Source organism: Magallana gigas, chromosome 8, assembly GCF_963853765.1.
Source record: "Magallana gigas chromosome 8, xbMagGiga1.1, whole genome shotgun sequence".
NCBI classification, from domain to species: domain Eukaryota; kingdom Metazoa; phylum Mollusca; class Bivalvia; order Ostreida; family Ostreidae; genus Magallana; species Magallana gigas.
In genome coordinates, this window is record NC_088860.1 from 14,749,691 (window position 1) to 14,768,041 (window position 18,351).

Genomic DNA, 18,351 nt, shown 5'->3' on the forward strand with positions numbered 1-18,351 from the left:
TACCCAATTTTAAATGTTAAAATATATGATTTTTTTTTCTTAAATAACATCTTTTAAATGTCTGATGGTTAATTTGTAAACCACCCAGCCTCCTTAAGTGTAATATGATCTAATTTTCCATTGCTATTCCACTTAAGCATTGAATGCTTATTTTCGGGTACCGTCGGACCTATAACAAACCAGGTCGTACAAATTTTTATAAGAAGAAAGTACAGTTTCTTTTAATATTTGCCCTAAAATTCAAAATGTATTTAAGACTCGTGAATATACACATATATAATCTTGAACATGTATGTATATGAAATGCCAAGTTATACACTTGTATCTTGTTTCAAACAATAATTATGACTTCAACATTTTGGCACATTTCTAAGATTTAGTCAAAAATGGTGAAAAATGGCGCATTTTCTCATAGTTTTTTAAAGAGGAAAATGTGTCCGCAGCCGTCGCCCACAACAAAATTAATATATTTTAAGTGTTTTAACATGATAAAGTTAAAATGTGAGTTTCATTGTGGGCGATGGCTGCGTACATAGTTTTCTATTCAAAAACCCACAGAGAAATTGGTGTCTTCTGCTCAGTTTAATGAAAATTACCGGAAAATGCACTGTTTGTGACGTCACAATTACCCTTGTGAAAGTCTTATCAGGTAACTATTTATAGATTTCGTAATTTATGGGTATTTTGGTGTAAATAAATGGTACATTTCCATTTTTGGTAATATTTTTTTAAGTCACTCTAAAACAGGGGAAAATATGACTGAAACTGTACCTAGTTCTTTGTCTGCATGCATATGGTTTGGTGTGTTATAGGACCAAAGATATCTAAAAATAAGCTGTAAAAGCATATATTTATATTAATTTTGATGTTGATTTGTATAAAGTTTTTTGGTTATCGTCGCTATAAATCTTTATTCACGCTCTTTGTGAGTTAGAAACCGAAGACCTAGAGAGACAGTGCAGCTGAAAACACGTGTGAATAACTTCAGATATACCTATTGTATAGTTAGGAAATAAGAAATAACGTTGATTGTAATAGTTGAAATTCATAAAAACTCCTTTCACATACTTAATTAACGTAATTATGAGCTTCCGGAAATTTAAGGGTCGTTCAAACCGGAATAATCTTATATCGTTTATCAGGTTGGGACCAATCGCCCAAATAGGATATAATAACCCGTTTGGGATATAATAGCCAAAATGGAATATAAATTTTAAGTGCAAAAAATGAAAAAAATTTGATTTTGAAATTTTTGATATAAATCCGCATTAGAATAGATGTGATGCAACAACTTTTGGTAAACAACTTTTTCTGGAACCGTACTGTTACGGAGATTGATCCTTCAGTACATGTTTATCTAAAACTTCTTGGGGACCAATCTTTCAAACTATAGACATATAGAAACACTTCTTAAGCAAAAGTTGTTGCATTTGATACATATTAATGTGGATTTATTAACAATTAATCTCTATTCAGATCCTATTATTCTTACGAGTATGTTAAAATATTTAATTGTATATAAAAATAATCCTTCCACAACCAACGACATTTTTTTAACTTTTCGAGGATCGAAACTATTGAAAATATCTATTATCTCTATAATATATCTATTAACTAGATATTATCAGAGCATAACATGGATCTACCTCTGCACAAAGCACTTCTAAACATAGCGGCTTCTGTACAAATTATATCAATATTGTTTACTTTTGTAAATTTTTTTTTTTCGTACAGTATATATTGGATTTATACCGAATGCAGTTCTGCATGAAAAAAAAAACCAGAGTTTGCGGCACAAGCACTTGTTTCTGTAATTAAAGTTCACTTTGTAGTATAATAATAAAACGGGGACTTTTATTGCAGTAACAAGTGCCTTTAGTTTGAGACGCGTTACAAAAGGAAAAACTGGTTATGCGGGTCATTAAATACATCACTGGCTTTGTTTCTTAACCGACTGTGTAAAATTGGTTTTCCCTAATCGTGAAGCTTATTCGGTTTTCAATTAGCAATTTAAAATTATTAAGTTGTAGGTAGAGATAAGATTGTTTTACCATACACTATCTATAGTGGAAGGTAAAAAAAAATATTCATATGGGCGGCTGATCAAAGTTTTGGTAGAATAAGTTTCGGATCATCTTGATGTCCACGTAGATATGGATTGTGAGTTTATTGAAAAGGAATTACAACTCCTGTAAATAATCAGGAGCGATGATATTAGCGTAAAGATAAGGTATCAAAAAATGAATCGTAAGCTTTTTTTGTAATATATCTTAAAGTGTGGTGTGTTTTGGTCTGAAAATTGAATATGTGTTTGTTCTAAGGTCAAAATTGTATATCTTTACCAAACTAATTAAGATAGAAAATAGTCGCCTTTATAATTGGGAAATACAAGACATTTCTTCCTATCTAAATACGTTTCCTACAAATATGAGCATGATGAAACTTGTGTACCAACTTGGTGCTAACAAGAACAATTTGACAGCCGAACTGTAAAAATAATATTTTAACCTGAAGCAAAATGTGTTTGTCTTGAATCTACAACCGCAAGTGAAAGAGCGCGTGTGAATGGGGTTAAAAGGTAAGACCGCCTCTGGACTCCCACATTTTTTATGTGATATAATCTGTATCCGATGCATTGTTCTACTAAAATTCTCAGCTACACATTGTAAAAGGTGCACTAAATAGTTTAGCATTTTTAATTGCGACATATGGTGAATTCTACTTAAAAATAAAAGGAAGACAAAGAGACTAAAATAAAAACTATGAAATAATTGCCGTTCACACTATAATTCGATTCACAGATTGGTGCATGTAATTTGCACACATTTGGTCAAGGATATGAGTTGTGTCAGTCTTTTTTTAGTATTATGTCTTGGATGTTTCACCGCTTTCGGTAAACGGGTTTCATTTATTTACTTTTAATTCTTGTAATGCTAATTAGCGAAAATATTATGGTATAATGCAAAACCAAAATTTTATTTTACGATCGTTTAAGTATCATTTCTAAAATATTCCATAGACGAATATATTCTTTTAACTATTTTATATTATTTTTGTATTCTTTTTTTCCTGAGAAAATGTAAAAACTGTTTTGGTTGTAAAGTATTCGAAGACTATAAAATAATTTTTGTAATTTGCTGTAAATAAAACATCTTATCTAAATATATTTTAATCAAACAGTTTTTGTTAATCGTTTAGTAAAACGTTTACTAATGTTAATTTTTACAAACAAAAAAATAAACATTTTTTAAAAATCCTAATTTTGGTATTTGTTAAATCTATGAATGCAATCTTTTAAAAAATGTACCTTTTATAGAAAGTAAAAACTAGCGATCTACCAGCATGTTTAAAAAAATTGATAACAATATGACGAAATTATAAAAGTATGAAGATATATCATGTTATCAACCTGCAGGGTTGCTTTGTCTAACAATAACTTGGATATTTTATGACAGGTGACGACCATGTCTTGTCACGTGTTCGGCGCATCATCGGGGGAACTCCTTTGTCAGATGGTGAGGCCCCCTATCTAACTTTCGTTTTCACTGATGGAACTTCTCGTGGCAAACGCAGTATCTTCCGGTCTTCGTTTCAAGACCCCCAGACCACTAATCCTCCAGGGAATTTTGATGACCCAAAGGCGTTTTGTACCGGATCTCTTGTCAATGAACAATGGGCATTGACAGCGGCTCATTGCTTTGATGGAACAACGTAATGCTAAAATATGCACGTATTATATATTGAATACTTTTAATTTATTGAGTGGCAATAATACTAAATTTACAATTGGACAACTGGTCGTGATATTGTAAATCATGCAGATATCATGTTGTTAATTTTGAATTTATTGGGTGGATGTTTATTCAAAATTTATTCACATCCCTAGGCAAAACTTACACTGTAACAGACAGGATATCGCCTTTATGTAATTTAAACCACGCTGTTTAGATTTCTGGTTTTAAACGCTTCATTGATACTGCCTTTTTATAACTACACTACTGTAGTTGGTTCCTTTGGTGAACTTGAAACCAACCGCTGGTAGAATTTGGTTGCAATCAGTTATTTTTTGTAGCTATTGGCCACAAAGTTCTGTCATTTGCAGAACTTTTTACCTGTCGAACTATGAACGATTTCTTGACAAAACAAATTTTTGGTTTAACCTTGCAAAAACCTATAAAACGAAGCCACACATGATAGCAATTCCAAAAGCTTTTATATGTACTTTTTCTTTAAGATTTCATGACTTTTTTTTGTTTTGTTTTTGTTTTTGTGTTTAGAGTAAATTTTAATTTCTTTAAGAAGAATTATGCTTAAAGATACATGTAAAAGAAAATGTTTACATAATGAAGTTATGAACAAAATTGACGTACCTTGATATGTAATGATTTTACCTCAAAATTGATTGGTAATTTGTTATATTTATTCAGCCGCCTTTAGAATTAAGCCAGTTTTTGTTTTGCAGATCAGGTGTGAGTTTGAGTGACCCCTCTGTGTGGAGATTAAAGCTTGGAACTGCTTCCCTTCGTGTAAGTCAAATTATGCATGTTTTATCTTTAGAAAATTTCAGTTGCAGCCAGTTTCAAACAAAATATCAATCCAATTTTGAATTTTAAGAAAATTGCTTAGCCAATCGATAAGCGTTCAAATTTCATAAATTGCAATTACCATTTTTGATACAAATTCTACATTACAGAAAACAAGAGGCAATAGTAAAAGGTTTCCTTGGTTTAACCAGCGGTTTAGAAAGACTAACGCACATAGCCCTCAGTATGTGGAAATTGATAGGATTATTAGACACCCAGATTATACTGAAGGTAAAAAAAATGTTTGCATGTATTTTGTAACGGATGTGGTATTTGATACTTCGAGAAAAGACTGTATGTAAGTTTGAAAGACAAACGATTATAGATATTTGAATTTGATTACCAATGTAGCAGATGAATTACTTAAAACAATTTTATCAAAAAGACTCACTAGCCAAAGACGACATAGCTGTTGTTCGCCTTCGAGAACCAGTCGACTTCGGTCCTTACGTCAGAAACATCGAATTCAACACGGACAGCGACTATCCTCCCGATGGAACGGAGTGTTTTACACAAGGCTGGGGTTGTACTACAAATGGTAATTTACCTGACATTGCTAACTGCAGTTTTAGGCTTGGGTTGTACTACAAATGGTAATTTACCTGAAATTGCTCAAATCTAGATTTGATGATGTTCATACCACCAAAAGATACCAAAAACATAAAAGATTAATTCACATAGGAACTTTTTTCATAAAAAATCGAATCGAAATTGAATACTCAGTAACTTGGTGTTTAATTGTAGATGGACCGGTCAGTAGGGTGGCCAGAACGGTGGATCTTCCGATCTACGATTCTGCAGACTGCAGCACCGTGGTGAATATGGACTACGGACTATGTGCTGGATATTTCAACGAAAACAAAGGAGTTTGTTCTGTGAGTTTTGTCTCTTCCCCTCCATGAATATTTGAACTATAAACAATCTTCATCTGATTCACTTTGTCTGGTTTTTGTCGAGCAGATATATAGAAAATACATGTAACGGAATATTTTATTTTACAGAGTATGGCTGTAATAAGATTGCTGGTTCTTATTTATGTTTTTATAAGAGAGAGAGAGAGAGAGAGAGAGAGAGAGAGAGAGAGAGAGAGAGAGAGAGAGAGAGAGAGAGAGAGAGAGAGAGATTTTGACATCAAAATAATTTATTTCGGTGCACAATTCTTAGTTGGGCGTTGGTACTTGTGTATAAAGAGTAATACTTTTTTCTATTCTTTCATTAATTATATAACTTTATTTTATTCATCAAATATTTTACTTAAAATTATGAATGGCATTGTTATAATTGTTCAAATAGATTTTAAATCACGTGGTCTAAAATGTATTTAGAGCCGGGTCATACGGCAGCGCGGCACTCTAAGCTCGCTGTTATGAGAATGTCGAACGATTTTGGCTGCAGTGTGGCAACGCACTTTATAAAAAATTAAGCATTTTGAAAAAAAAAAATAAAATTTGAGATAAAATCAATGCACTTTGAAAAAAAATTTAAGTGCATTATGAAGGTACGAATGTATATCAACATTTTTTTTTATTAATATCGAGACACTTAGATAATTTCTTTTAAAAAGCGCTAGCAAGCAATTAAGCAGCATTCTTTCGTACATTCGATGTTTATTCGTATCACAGGTAACACTTGTGGTTTTATATACGGACGAAAATGAGGGAGAACATAAAATTTATTAAATTGTCAGCGCTTTCATATTTCTCATATGAAGACATGGCGTTATGGTTGAATTTTATATCATGCAAATTAAATTTTAGGGCGACAGTGGTGGACCCTTGATATGCGAGAGAGATGGAAATTTTGTTCAAGTTGGAGTTACAAGCCTTGCCAATAAAGATGACCCTGGGAATTCCCCGGCTATTTTCGTGCGGGTTTCTAAGTATATAACTTGGATCCAGAGCATTGTTAGTTAACGAATCCATTCAAAGTTCCATATTAAAACTCCCCATTGAGGCCTCATGTACGCAAACGAATTTGGTTTCCCACTAAGAGCGACATTTTCGATCGAATGCACAACCTTTGTAGAATCAAGATTAATTATAGTTTTCTGATAGCGATACAAAGACTTCTATATCAAATGATTGCTCCTGTTTAAGATAATTCTTAAAACAAAATACAAATGCAAAGTTGAGGAATTTTATAACAGTTGTAGGTTATTAGAATTTTTTTTAAATTCTCGGAATGATTTTTTAAATAATTATGACTAGAAATATACATATCTCCAAAATTAATTTGATATCTGAAATTTAATTTGAATTTTGGTAATTTTTTATTAATTTTTTTGATAATTAGAAAAATCGCTCTTTTGTATTCCATTAATTGATTTCAGAAAATGTATCTTTGTATTGACACCTGTAACTCAATTGATATATTTCCAATAAATTATTCAACGTTGTCGTTTTGGTTACTTTATTTAAGTTGTAAGGAATCATGCAGGAGGGATTTATTGAAAAAATGAGACTTTGGTCAGTTAATTTCTTTATAAACATGTTTAGATATAAGCGGTTAATTTCTTTATAAACATGTTTAGATATAAGCGGTTAATTTCTTTATAAACATGTTTAGATATAAGCGGTTAATTTCTTTATAAACATGTTTAGATATAAGCGGTTAATTTCTTTATAAACATGTTTAGATATAAGCGGTTAATTTCTTTATAAACATGTTTAGATATAAGCGGTCAACATCAATAAACCTTTAATTTGTGTTTTGGATAGTTTGTTGTTAGGATATACATGTCATGTAATGCTTAAATGTCTTTCACTGTTATGAATTTAAGAAATGTTTATTTCGATTGATTGCGTTTGAAAACTATAATCACGAAGTAATTTAAAGTAGTTTTTTTGTGCAAGGAAGATGTCATCAATCTAATGAAACAACAAAAGCATTTTTATCATAACATTAAAAGTGCGGCTGCTATATATGGTTAAATTGTCCATAGTACTTAGTAACCATTCCTTTTTTATATCTCAAAAATAACAATTTGATATACATGTATTTAAAAACAGGAACTAACATTGGTCATTCTTATAAACTACTGCTTAAAAGTTATTAAAGGCAATTTCGACAATAACATATACAAGTTTTACCGGGTACGGTATGGTTATTTTTGAAGTGCAGATAGGTCAAAAATGTCATTTTAAAAAAGAAACGTTCATATTGAAAAAAAAATTTGCGAAGTGTTACTCTTATGAGTGAGAACATATTTTCTTTATATTTCAAAAATCGATGTAGAAAAAATGCGAAATGCACCATAATAATATTAACTTTGGTTACTAAAGAAACCACTGCCATGGTAACAGCGACTTAAAATATTAAAATAAAAAATTTACAAATTTATCGTCTATAATACCATATAGAACGAGAGGCACACATGAGCTCTCAAGAGTAAAATTTCCTTTTTTTCTACTGTCAATTTAGATGTTTCAAAACAAATGAAGGAAAAATTATTTTTAAGAATGTTACCATGAAAACTTCCATGTATTATTAACCCCATTCATGCCAAAGATTTTTAGCATTTCTGATGATTTTGACGTCTTTTTGTATCTTATTTTTTTTATCAATTCCAGCATTTTTATATACACCAATATATGATTCTATATATTCTGAAAGGATGCATCTTTTTATTTCTAAAAATGATAAAATCAATATGGAATTTGAGTAATCATAGCAACGATTTATGCCCAAAACAAAGAAAATCTCACAATTATTTTTTTGATAGTATTTCATAAAAGACGCTTTTGTTTTGTAAATTTATTAAAATATATTATTTGATTTTAGCACTTTTTTTGAATTTCCTGCTTTTACTGTTTTCATCCCATTTTAGCCCAAATTTTTGCTTTTTTATTGGCCAAATATTTTTAAATTATTATAATGTTCAAAGGCACGGACATAGTTAAATGTCCAGTGAAAATTCCTCTTTCTGTGACCATCTTTTGTTAACTACCAACGCATTAATGGCGATATACAGTGTTTTTGCTTTAATAATCTGGTATAATATCTAATTATCACGTTGTTGCCATGGTAACATATTCAAAATAAATGAATAGAGAATGCAAAACCATTGATATTTAATACATAACAGAACTAATACTCATTCGTAATACATGATTGTGATATTTTCATCTTCATGTGTATAGAATTGAAACAAAAAAAACCCAAAATTAATTAAAGTGAAAAACACTTTCTAGTAAAATGCAGTCATCTCCTAAATCCAAATGACCTTGAAATAAAGTCATTGACTAAACACAAACTATAAGTACTTTAAATTAAAAAAAAAACATTTGGGCTTCACATTCTATTGAAGGTCTTAAAGAAGATCATAGTATCACTTCAAAACTTAATCATGATGTCAAAATGAACTGGAAGATACTTAAATCACTATGTCACTAGCCAACAGATTCAAATAATATTCACTAAAAATTCAATAAATTTTGATTTTTTAAATACTTACAGGCTAATTTGTTTACTATACATATAAAATGAAAATAAAAATCTTCTACATTTTTGAATCAGCTCATGACCTTGAATGACATTGGGTCCTGGTCCAAAATGTGACGCAAACTTCATAAACTAGATTAGATAATAATTTACCTTTCATATCATAACTTCAAAATTAAAGTTGCAGATGACCTAAATATTCACGAAAAAGAGAGAGTGTGTCTGCAAAAAAAAAAAAAAGAGACATGCACCCGACATGACAAAATTTTATGGTAATTAACAGCATTTAACTGCGTATATACATGTATGAAAAAGCAATGAAGAGGACACAAAACTTAATGAACAGTTTTTTCCACCGGTCCCCAAGGTAGAGACCAACCAATCAATGCTCGTCAATATTTATGTACACAGAAGTGACATCTGAATCCGACAAAATGTACATAACGTACATATTACATTTATGATAAGGAATGTGCATATTGAACTACATGTATTAATAAACGTTCTTTTATGGGGAACAGTGTAATCTTACAAGTTGTTATGTAAATGAAATTTCCGAAAGATTGTTTGCTGCACAGATGTTAATTACAATTTTTGCAACCATAAACTGTATCCTTCGCTTTTCTTTTCGTATCTCCATGTTTGATGCATCACTTGTATGTTAATTTTGGTCGTTTTAATTTGCATAAAATATCAGGTGTATCCAAAGCTTCCTGTGCTGCAAGATCACGCTTTCTATCTCTGTAGCCTCTTATCTGCTGCTGATCATGCACTTTCATCCTGAAATCCAGCAGGTCATACCTTTTTTCAGCTAAATATCTTTATTAAATGTTCTGGTGAAAATTCCAAAAGCATTAGTTAGGCACATTTAATAATAAACAAAAACGTCATAACACTGCTTGTTGGGGTATGAAAATGTTGCTTGATTGTTACATACCTTGAGACCTCTCTTGACAGGTTTTTTGTCATATACATATATTGTCGTTCAAAACATCTTCCTTTGAATTTGATTACGCCTGCATCAATACTTTGATGCTTAGCTATATAGGTGGATTCATCTGACCTCTTTATGTCCTTCTGTCTCATCAAGAATTGGTCTTATTTCATGAAATCTGTTTGGTGCGAAAACAAAAATATATTAGTATCTAACATACAACAATATTTTAATTACCTGTATCACTGAAATATTCGATGTGCAATAGATACATATATTAGGGAACAGGATTATCTTTACTTCTTATTTTAAGTTTATTTTTTTATTTAACTACAGAGAGTTGAATTTAAGAAAAAAATTTCGCTTTGAAATGTACAATTTTCCCCTTATCATTTTGAGTTTTAAAAGAAAACCATACTCACGTGTTCTAGAGAATGCTGAAATATACAATATGCATACTTTGATTTATGCAGCAAATGACAATCTCGGCTATTTGTTTGTCAAGAGAAACCTCAAACTCCTTGATCAAATTTACTAGTAATTAAAGTTAAAATTAAATCTCTTACCATTGCGTGTAGACATTGCTGGCGTATCAATGAGAGGAAAAATTTCTCGAGGGAATCAACATGTAAAACCTCATATATTGACTTTTTTATCGTTTTACAACAGTTTTGGTCAGTTTGGGGCAGAGATAAGCCTGTTGAAGAATGTTTACATGTACAAGCCCCACATTCCCCCTTTAAGCAAAAAGTGGTGAAAGCAGAAACTTGGGACAGAGAATAGGGTCTTTATTTACATCTGTAGCAAATTACATGTAACTATGTCCTTGCTAAGCAATAACAACTGATTAAAATTGATTTGTTTTGATTTGAAAATTTTAATTGCATAAAATTATACAAATTGTTTGAACACAAGTTCTTACCATGTATAATAATTTACAACTAAAAGGATTATCTAGAAGCATTTCAGGATTATTACAGCAATATGACGGAATTTTAAGTGCTTCACGATGTTTCATTACAACAATATTAATATTCTTCTAAAGTTAAAGTTTCCTGATACACAAAAGAATGTTATCTTCCTATGGGAGTCTAGCACAAAAAATATATATCCAAATGTATCTGTAACAAATTTACATTTTGTCGTATGCATAAGCTGATATTAATTTTGCGGTTTTGAAAATGACAATTTTTTATAAAACAACTATTTTAAAGTCGCTTGGTTTATACCCATCCATGCACATGATGAATAAATATAATGAGTTCTGGCGGTGAATGGCTTTAATAATAGGAAAATAGGAAATTAAGTGTAATGTGTTTTATTAATTCCGTATACTAAAGTACATGTTTATCTTAAAAATCAACAATTTGACAGATGAACACAGCCTCTGGACTCACATATTGTTCGTGATAAAATTTATCCCCAATGTATTGTTCCACAAAAATTCTTTAGTAGTCGCAAGCATGTTTTTTTTTTTAATTTAATTGGGACATATGGTGAATTTTAATGTTACGTACAAGAAAAGAAAAACGGCCTTAAAATGTATACATGTATAAATTCCTCAAAAGTTTGATACAAATTATTTGTGCATGTGGGGTTGGGGAAATGAGGGTCGTTAATCTAATTGTGGTCCTGTATCTTGGATGCTCCGCCGTATTCGGTAAATATTTTTAATTATTTTATCTCAGTCAACTTTAACTTGAAGCTTTGAAATTTTATACATGTGTACAAGGTATTATACCAAGCTTTACAAGTAAAGTATCATGCATTACAAATTATACTCATAACAATTATTATTATTAAGTTTTATTAAAAATGTTAAATATTCGTTTCCTAAAGAGAAAAATCTGTCATTATTTTTGGGGGGGTGGTGTGGCATATCTGTAAAAGGTTCCAGAACGCCAAGTACTGGTGTTTATATACAGTAACTCATCAAGCAGAAATGCTGATTTGATTTGAATATATTTTATTGCATATATAAGATACATATATACAAATGGTTCTGATAACTTACTAAGTCTTTATCAAATAGCAAATATACTTTATTCAGATTAAAAGTCAATTCACATCTGATAATACTAAAAATTTATGACGGCCTTGTTTTTTGGGGGTTTTTTTTTTTTACATAAATTAACGGTATGCCGATATAGCGTAGTTTAGTACATGTTTATTCAGTGATGTTGGTGTGTTCCAATTTTGCACACATCTGATAATTACACCCCTTCGAATGTTATTGTCATTCAAATTTTAGACCACGTGGTTTTATTTGACCCTTTCAGTTTCGCAGTAAAACTCGTACCTCGTGTATAAAGTCTATTTCACAGTATCTAGGTTCTTGTAGTCAAATATAAAATCTAGAGGTTTATTGATTTTAAACTTTATCTTCATTAATTGGGGAATTAAATGTGTTCTAGAAATAAATGTGACTATACAAAAATAAGTTTTTGTCTGCTGTTGCAACAACTAACATGCTTAAAAGAGATCCCTCCTGAGGATTAATTTTCGATCCGCGCCTGACCTAGTAATAACTTCAATAGTGAAACAGACTTTACCATTTTATGCAGAATGTTCCTTGAAAATGGCTCGATATACTAAGTTTTAATGCAAAACAGACACCCATTATTTTTTTAAAACATGGTATTGCACACCACAAGCATCAAATATGGCTACGATTTTATTAAGCAACCCAATGTTCATATTTTCAACCACTCTACACGTGGTTGAACACGATCGATAATCTGCTCTGAATATTATCGTTTAATATAAATAACTGCTAGATGGTGAAATAAGACATACATCTTGAAAGCTTTTCCCGTTTTAACATAAATCAAAGTAGGATATGATATGAAAAACGACCAGTACTTACGTATTTTGAGAATATTATCCGAACACTTATACTTTCGCTCGAAATTTCACAGAAACTGAACAAATCTCGGTGAAGTCTCGTGAACTTTCATTCGAGCACCTCTGGATTTATTACTTACTTAGCAACGATAAAGAAAACATTCCGAACACATTCGCAGGGGTGAATTAGGTACAGGACAATACTTAGTAGGTGTGAATTGTGTTTTGATAACAATTTTAGTCTGCTTTTTACCTGATATTCCTGTAATTTATTTTCAAATGTGTGCAAAACGGGGGAACAAACGTACCGTTATATACATTGTTTTATCCAGGTGATGACCATATACTGTCACGTGTTCGGCGCATCATTGGGGGGAGACCCTTGACAGATGGCGAGGCTCCCTACCTTACCTTTGTTTTCGTCGGTAGCGATTCTCGAGGCAAGCGAAGCATTTTCCGATCTCTTGAAGAACGAACGACTCAACCACCACCTACCCCCCGCTATGATGACGCAGAAGTATTCTGTACCGGATCTCTAGTTAACGAACAATGGGCACTGACAGCGGCTCATTGCTTTGACGGAACTTCTGAGTAGGTACTCGTACATACAGTAATATACATACAATCATATGCACACAGTAATATACATACAATCATATGCACACAGTAATGTACATACAGTAATATACATACAATAATATACATACAGTAATATACATACAGTAATATACATACAATAATATACATACAGTAATATACATACAGTAATATACATACAGTAATATACATACAATAATATACATACAGCTAGTAATATACGTTCAGTAATATACATTCAGTAATATACATACAATGCAGCTTGCAATTGTAATTACTTGTATTAACTGTACAATGCTCATAAACCCTTCGAATTCGTCCCTATGCATTTTTGGATTTCGTCCGTCCTACATGTATTATATAACACACCAAGGTAGTGCAGACAAATTGAATATTATAATCATTTGTCTGCATATCCTTTTTGTGCGTTATAGGACCGACAACATCCAAAATTAATCATTCAATGCATATATTCACATTCATATTGTTGTTTATTTCTATGAAGTGACGTCGCTTTAAAGCCATTATATATGTATACGCTCTTAGTCAGGGATATGAAACATACATGGAACGGCCATATTAATTAACATGTTATTTAGTTCGGTTCCGCGACTAAAAATATAGTGACAGAAACTTTGTAGAGAATTTTTGAAGGTGGTATGGGACACTTGTCGATATTAATGTGAATAAAAGTACAATACAAACAAGACACTCTCACCGGTTTAGAATTTTCAAATTTTAAAATAATTGACCAAAAATATTAAAATTTTTGGAAAGTAACAAAAACTCGTGACTTACAGATTCGTACTTCACGCTCTCAACACAAAGTCACAAAGTAAGGAAGACCCTCATTGTGTCAGACATCAGTAAAACGCCGTGTTCAGTGATATAATAAAAATCCTGAAGTTGACAATTATTGGAGAATTGTATTCATAATGAAATTCGCATTCTATTATAGTAGTTATTAATCAAATGAAATTTTAAACCGTTTGTATTGTTGTATGTATGGAGAACTCAAGATTAGGGATACCGCTCAGATTGTGTTGGTCAACACAACTGCTATCTGAAAATAAGTGCTATGTTTTAGTGATGTGTGTGAGGGTTTTTTTCCTGATGACAGTTATCATTTTTTTAGTGTTTTTATTTAAAATAAATGCTACAAAAATACAGCTCATTTAACCAATAAAATGCTTTCTTTTGTAATTCATGCTGGATGACTCATAATTTTATTGTTTGTATTTACATCTTTCATATTACAAATTCATAAATTGATTGTAAAAAGTAAGTTGAATGAGCTAAAAGAAACAGCCAAATCGTATGTGAATTTGAGTCTGATATCACCATGATTATTTCGTGCAGTCCGTGATTATTCTTAGGTCGGTGTAGGTTTCGATCAATCAATAAACGGGGCGTGTAGATTTCAGTCCTGTCGGTTCCCTGTCAGTTTCAGTCGCTGTAGGTTTCGACCAATCGATAAACTGGGCGTGTAAATTTCAGTCTTGCTAGACTCTTCAGTGCAATGAATTAACTTTTAAGTTTCCGTAAGAAATAGAAGGAATAATACTCGGTAGATGTAAGTATAATGCGTTAAATCCATTACCCAACCAACGCCTTTTATAAACTGGTTATTATGTTTTGTGACGCCAAATTAAGATTGTCCCTTTATTATCTTACAGGTCTGGTCAAATTCTAAGAAACCCTAATTTGTGGAAATTGAAGCTTGGATCTACTTCTCTTCGAGTAAGTTATACATGTACTATTGGTATTAAGAAGCTTGAAACCTTCTCTATGTTTTAATTATACTGTTGGTATTGACAGGGACGTATATACTAACGTTAGTATATACGTCCCTGGTATTGAGAAGCTTGGAATTCCTTCTATGTGTGTAAGATTAGTTAGAATCATTTTAACAAGAGCTTGGACTTTGGGTAAATATGTCAAACAATTATATGACGTAGACTTGTCTATACCATTGCTGGCCACTCATCCATAACACTTTGTAATCAACAAAATCTGTCTGCCTTTTGAGGTAAGACTATACAATCTACATGTATATACATTTCAATCGAAACCAGCGTCATTTTTTACTCAGTTTGATTCTAGAAATCGATAGTTAAGTCCTACCTATTTAGACCGAAATATTTTACGTTTTCCTGGCTTTTTTTAACGATTTTGATATTTTACTTGTCAAAAAAACCATTTGATTCATCTCGCAATTATATGAAATTGAATTTCCTTTTTTCGTAATGGCTCCGATTTTGCTCCTGACGTTTACATGGGAGTGAATTATCATATCGTTAAAAAAAATCCAAGAAAACGTCATATATTTCGGTATATGTCCTACCGAAAGTGTCTTATTAAAATGGTTCTAAACTATTATATATATATATATATATATATATATATATATATATATATATATATATATATATATATATATATATATATATATATATATATATATATATATAGTTTCTATGGTTAAAGTTATATAATTATGAATTTATTTCAAAAATAATATATTACTTGTCTGTTTTAAGGTTCCTGTGGTAAAATCTAATTATCTTTTCCCTTAAAAGTTTCAGAATACACAGGGAAAAAGAAAATTTAATAGACTTTCGTGGTTGAAGAAATTGCGATGGTTCCGAAAAACCGATTTTCATAGTCCACAGTATGTGGACATCGATAGGATCATCATCCATCCCGACTACACCATAGGTAAATGCTGTTAGACCGTCTTATTTGAGAACTTAAGTTAGAAATGTTCTCTAAATATGGTTCAAATGTTAATAAAAAAAAAACAGTTGCAAAGTTGGAGTAAAATTAGAGAGGAAAAAATTTCAACAATAAAACAGATAAAACATGTTGTTGTTTTTTTCATTAAAAGATTCTGCTGCTAAAGATGACATTGCTCTGCTACGCCTTCGAGATCCAGTCTCGTTTGGTCCGTACGTCAACAACATCGAACTGAACACGGAAGACGATTTCCCGCCAGACGGAGAAGACTGTTTCGCACAGGGCTGGGGCTGTACCTCAAATAACGGTAATTGATGTGATCTTTCATTCTTAACATATATTTAGCTCTTTCTCAAGTATCTATTCTGCAACGGCAAGTGTGTTCATTGTTACGCTGTGCATTGCGCCTGCGTCAACAGGAGATACCGCGGAACTATACTGTAGTCTTCATTTCTTTCTTTCCATCAGTCTGCCAGTCATTCCGTGTCCAACTTGCTTATGATAGTTTTTAAATACTTTTAACCCTTTCAAGTAAAAGTATTCTAGATTTGATGTCTCGATGCAGATCAACAGCCAAGCACTGTAGCAAAAACAGTCGATCTTCCGATCTTTGATTCAGCCGATTGCAGCTCTCAGGTGGATATTGAATATGCTCTCTGTGCGGGGGAATTTGACCAAAATAAAGGAATTTGCTCTGTGAGTATCCTGTTATATTTACATCCACCAAGTATGATTCCCTCTATTTCTTACGGAAATTGAATTGTAATTCATAGCTCTGTAGAAACTGACAGGACTGAAATCTACACGCCTCGTTTATCGATTGGTCGAAACCTTCAACGACCCAAAAAAAATCACGTACTGCACGAAATTGTCATGATGATGTCAGACTCAAAAGAACACGATGTGGCTGTTTCTTTTATCTAACACTGTTGTACATTAACAGTAATTTAGTTAATTTTACTTACTTTTTAACCATCATTTTATTAATTTGTTAAAAAAAGATGTAATTATAAACTTTGATGAGATTCATATGGGTTATGAAGGTAGCGATCATTGCAGAAAAAAATTACATTACCCGCGTTAGCGTGATATGCATTTTTTCTGCAATGTTTCGCTTGAATCACCGAAGAAGGCCTTTAATTGTTTAAATGATGATTTAATGAAATACCCTTCGTGTTCAATGGTTCATGTAGCTTTTAATGCAAACAATTTAAAATAAACGCAAACAAAATCTGCGAACTGAAACCGTAGATATAAAAAAAAATTATAATAATAAAAAACTGCTCCCTCGTTAGATTTTTTCCGTGTGTAAATTCATACTTTGTAGTACCATCACTGTAAACTGTAAACCATTATTTTATTTATATTTCAAAATTATTCAATTTTTCTCGTGTAGTTTACCGAATTTACGAGAGAGAGAGAGAGAGAGAGAGAGAGAGAGAGAGAGAGAGAGAGAATTGTCAATGGCATCTTTTTATGATGTTTCTGATCTCATATATAGTTTGCTGAAAGAGTATAAATTCATATAGGATTAGCTTATTATTTCATTCTTTCAGGGTGACAGCGGTGGTCCGTTAATATGTGAGCGAGATGGAAAACTTCTGCAAGTTGGAGTTACAAGCCTTGCCAGAGAACAAGACCCTGGAAATGCCCCCGGCATTTTCACGCGGGTCTCTAAGTATGTAGAGTGGATAGAGAGCATCACTGGTTAGCAAAGCAATCGGGATAGATTTCACACTCCAATGCCGTAATAATAAACAGTTTGCTTAAAACCAAAAAAGCAAAAGGGGTTGTTTTTTATGAAAGAAACTATTTTGATTGTAAAATCTTTTTAATGTAAACTTCGGGGAAAATTAAATGAACTTTTTAATTATATTGGAAAAAATTGGACCAGCGGCTGGAAAAAAAACTTGCATGGACAAATACGCTTTGCTGCGCAAATAACTTGTACAGAGGACATTGATAAATGCTGATTTATAGAGTAAATGGCAATGAATAAAATATATGACACCATTATATTAATTTCGTTCAAAAATCATGAATTAGTATTATTTACATTCTTGAACACATAATTATGCATTCCCGTTTTACGTCGAATTGTGGGTAAATATAAAACATATTAAATTTTAAAGAGTTCGGTAAATAAAGTGTTTTCGTCACGTACAATGGAAAAAAAATGTAAATAATATGGTAGATTTATAAGAAAGACAATGAACA

The 18,351-nt window shown here is 31.6% G+C and overlaps 2 protein-coding genes across 2 annotated transcripts; both read left to right on the forward strand.

Annotated features, from left to right (window-relative positions):
• Window positions 1-2,222: 2,222 nt before the first annotated feature.
• LOC117690025 (serine protease 33) lies at window positions 2,223-6,827 on the forward strand. Its single transcript, XM_034472802.2, has 7 exons — window positions 2,223-2,893; window positions 3,456-3,711; window positions 4,463-4,526; window positions 4,694-4,814; window positions 4,969-5,121; window positions 5,328-5,458; window positions 6,341-6,827. The coding sequence occupies exons 1-7, from the start codon at window positions 2,839-2,841 to the stop codon at window positions 6,494-6,496; spliced, it is 936 nt and encodes a 311-aa protein (XP_034328693.2). The 5' UTR covers window positions 2,223-2,838; the 3' UTR covers window positions 6,497-6,827.
• A 4,703-nt stretch (window positions 6,828-11,530) lies between these two features.
• On the forward strand, window positions 11,531-18,143 carry LOC105337237 (anionic trypsin-2). Its single transcript, XM_034472801.2, has 7 exons — window positions 11,531-11,617; window positions 13,134-13,392; window positions 15,075-15,138; window positions 15,978-16,116; window positions 16,286-16,441; window positions 16,700-16,830; window positions 17,691-18,143. Exons 1-7 carry the CDS (start codon window positions 11,563-11,565, stop codon window positions 17,844-17,846), a joined length of 960 nt encoding a protein of 319 aa, XP_034328692.2. The 5' UTR covers window positions 11,531-11,562; the 3' UTR covers window positions 17,847-18,143.
• The last annotated feature ends 208 nt before the right edge of the window (window positions 18,144-18,351 follow it).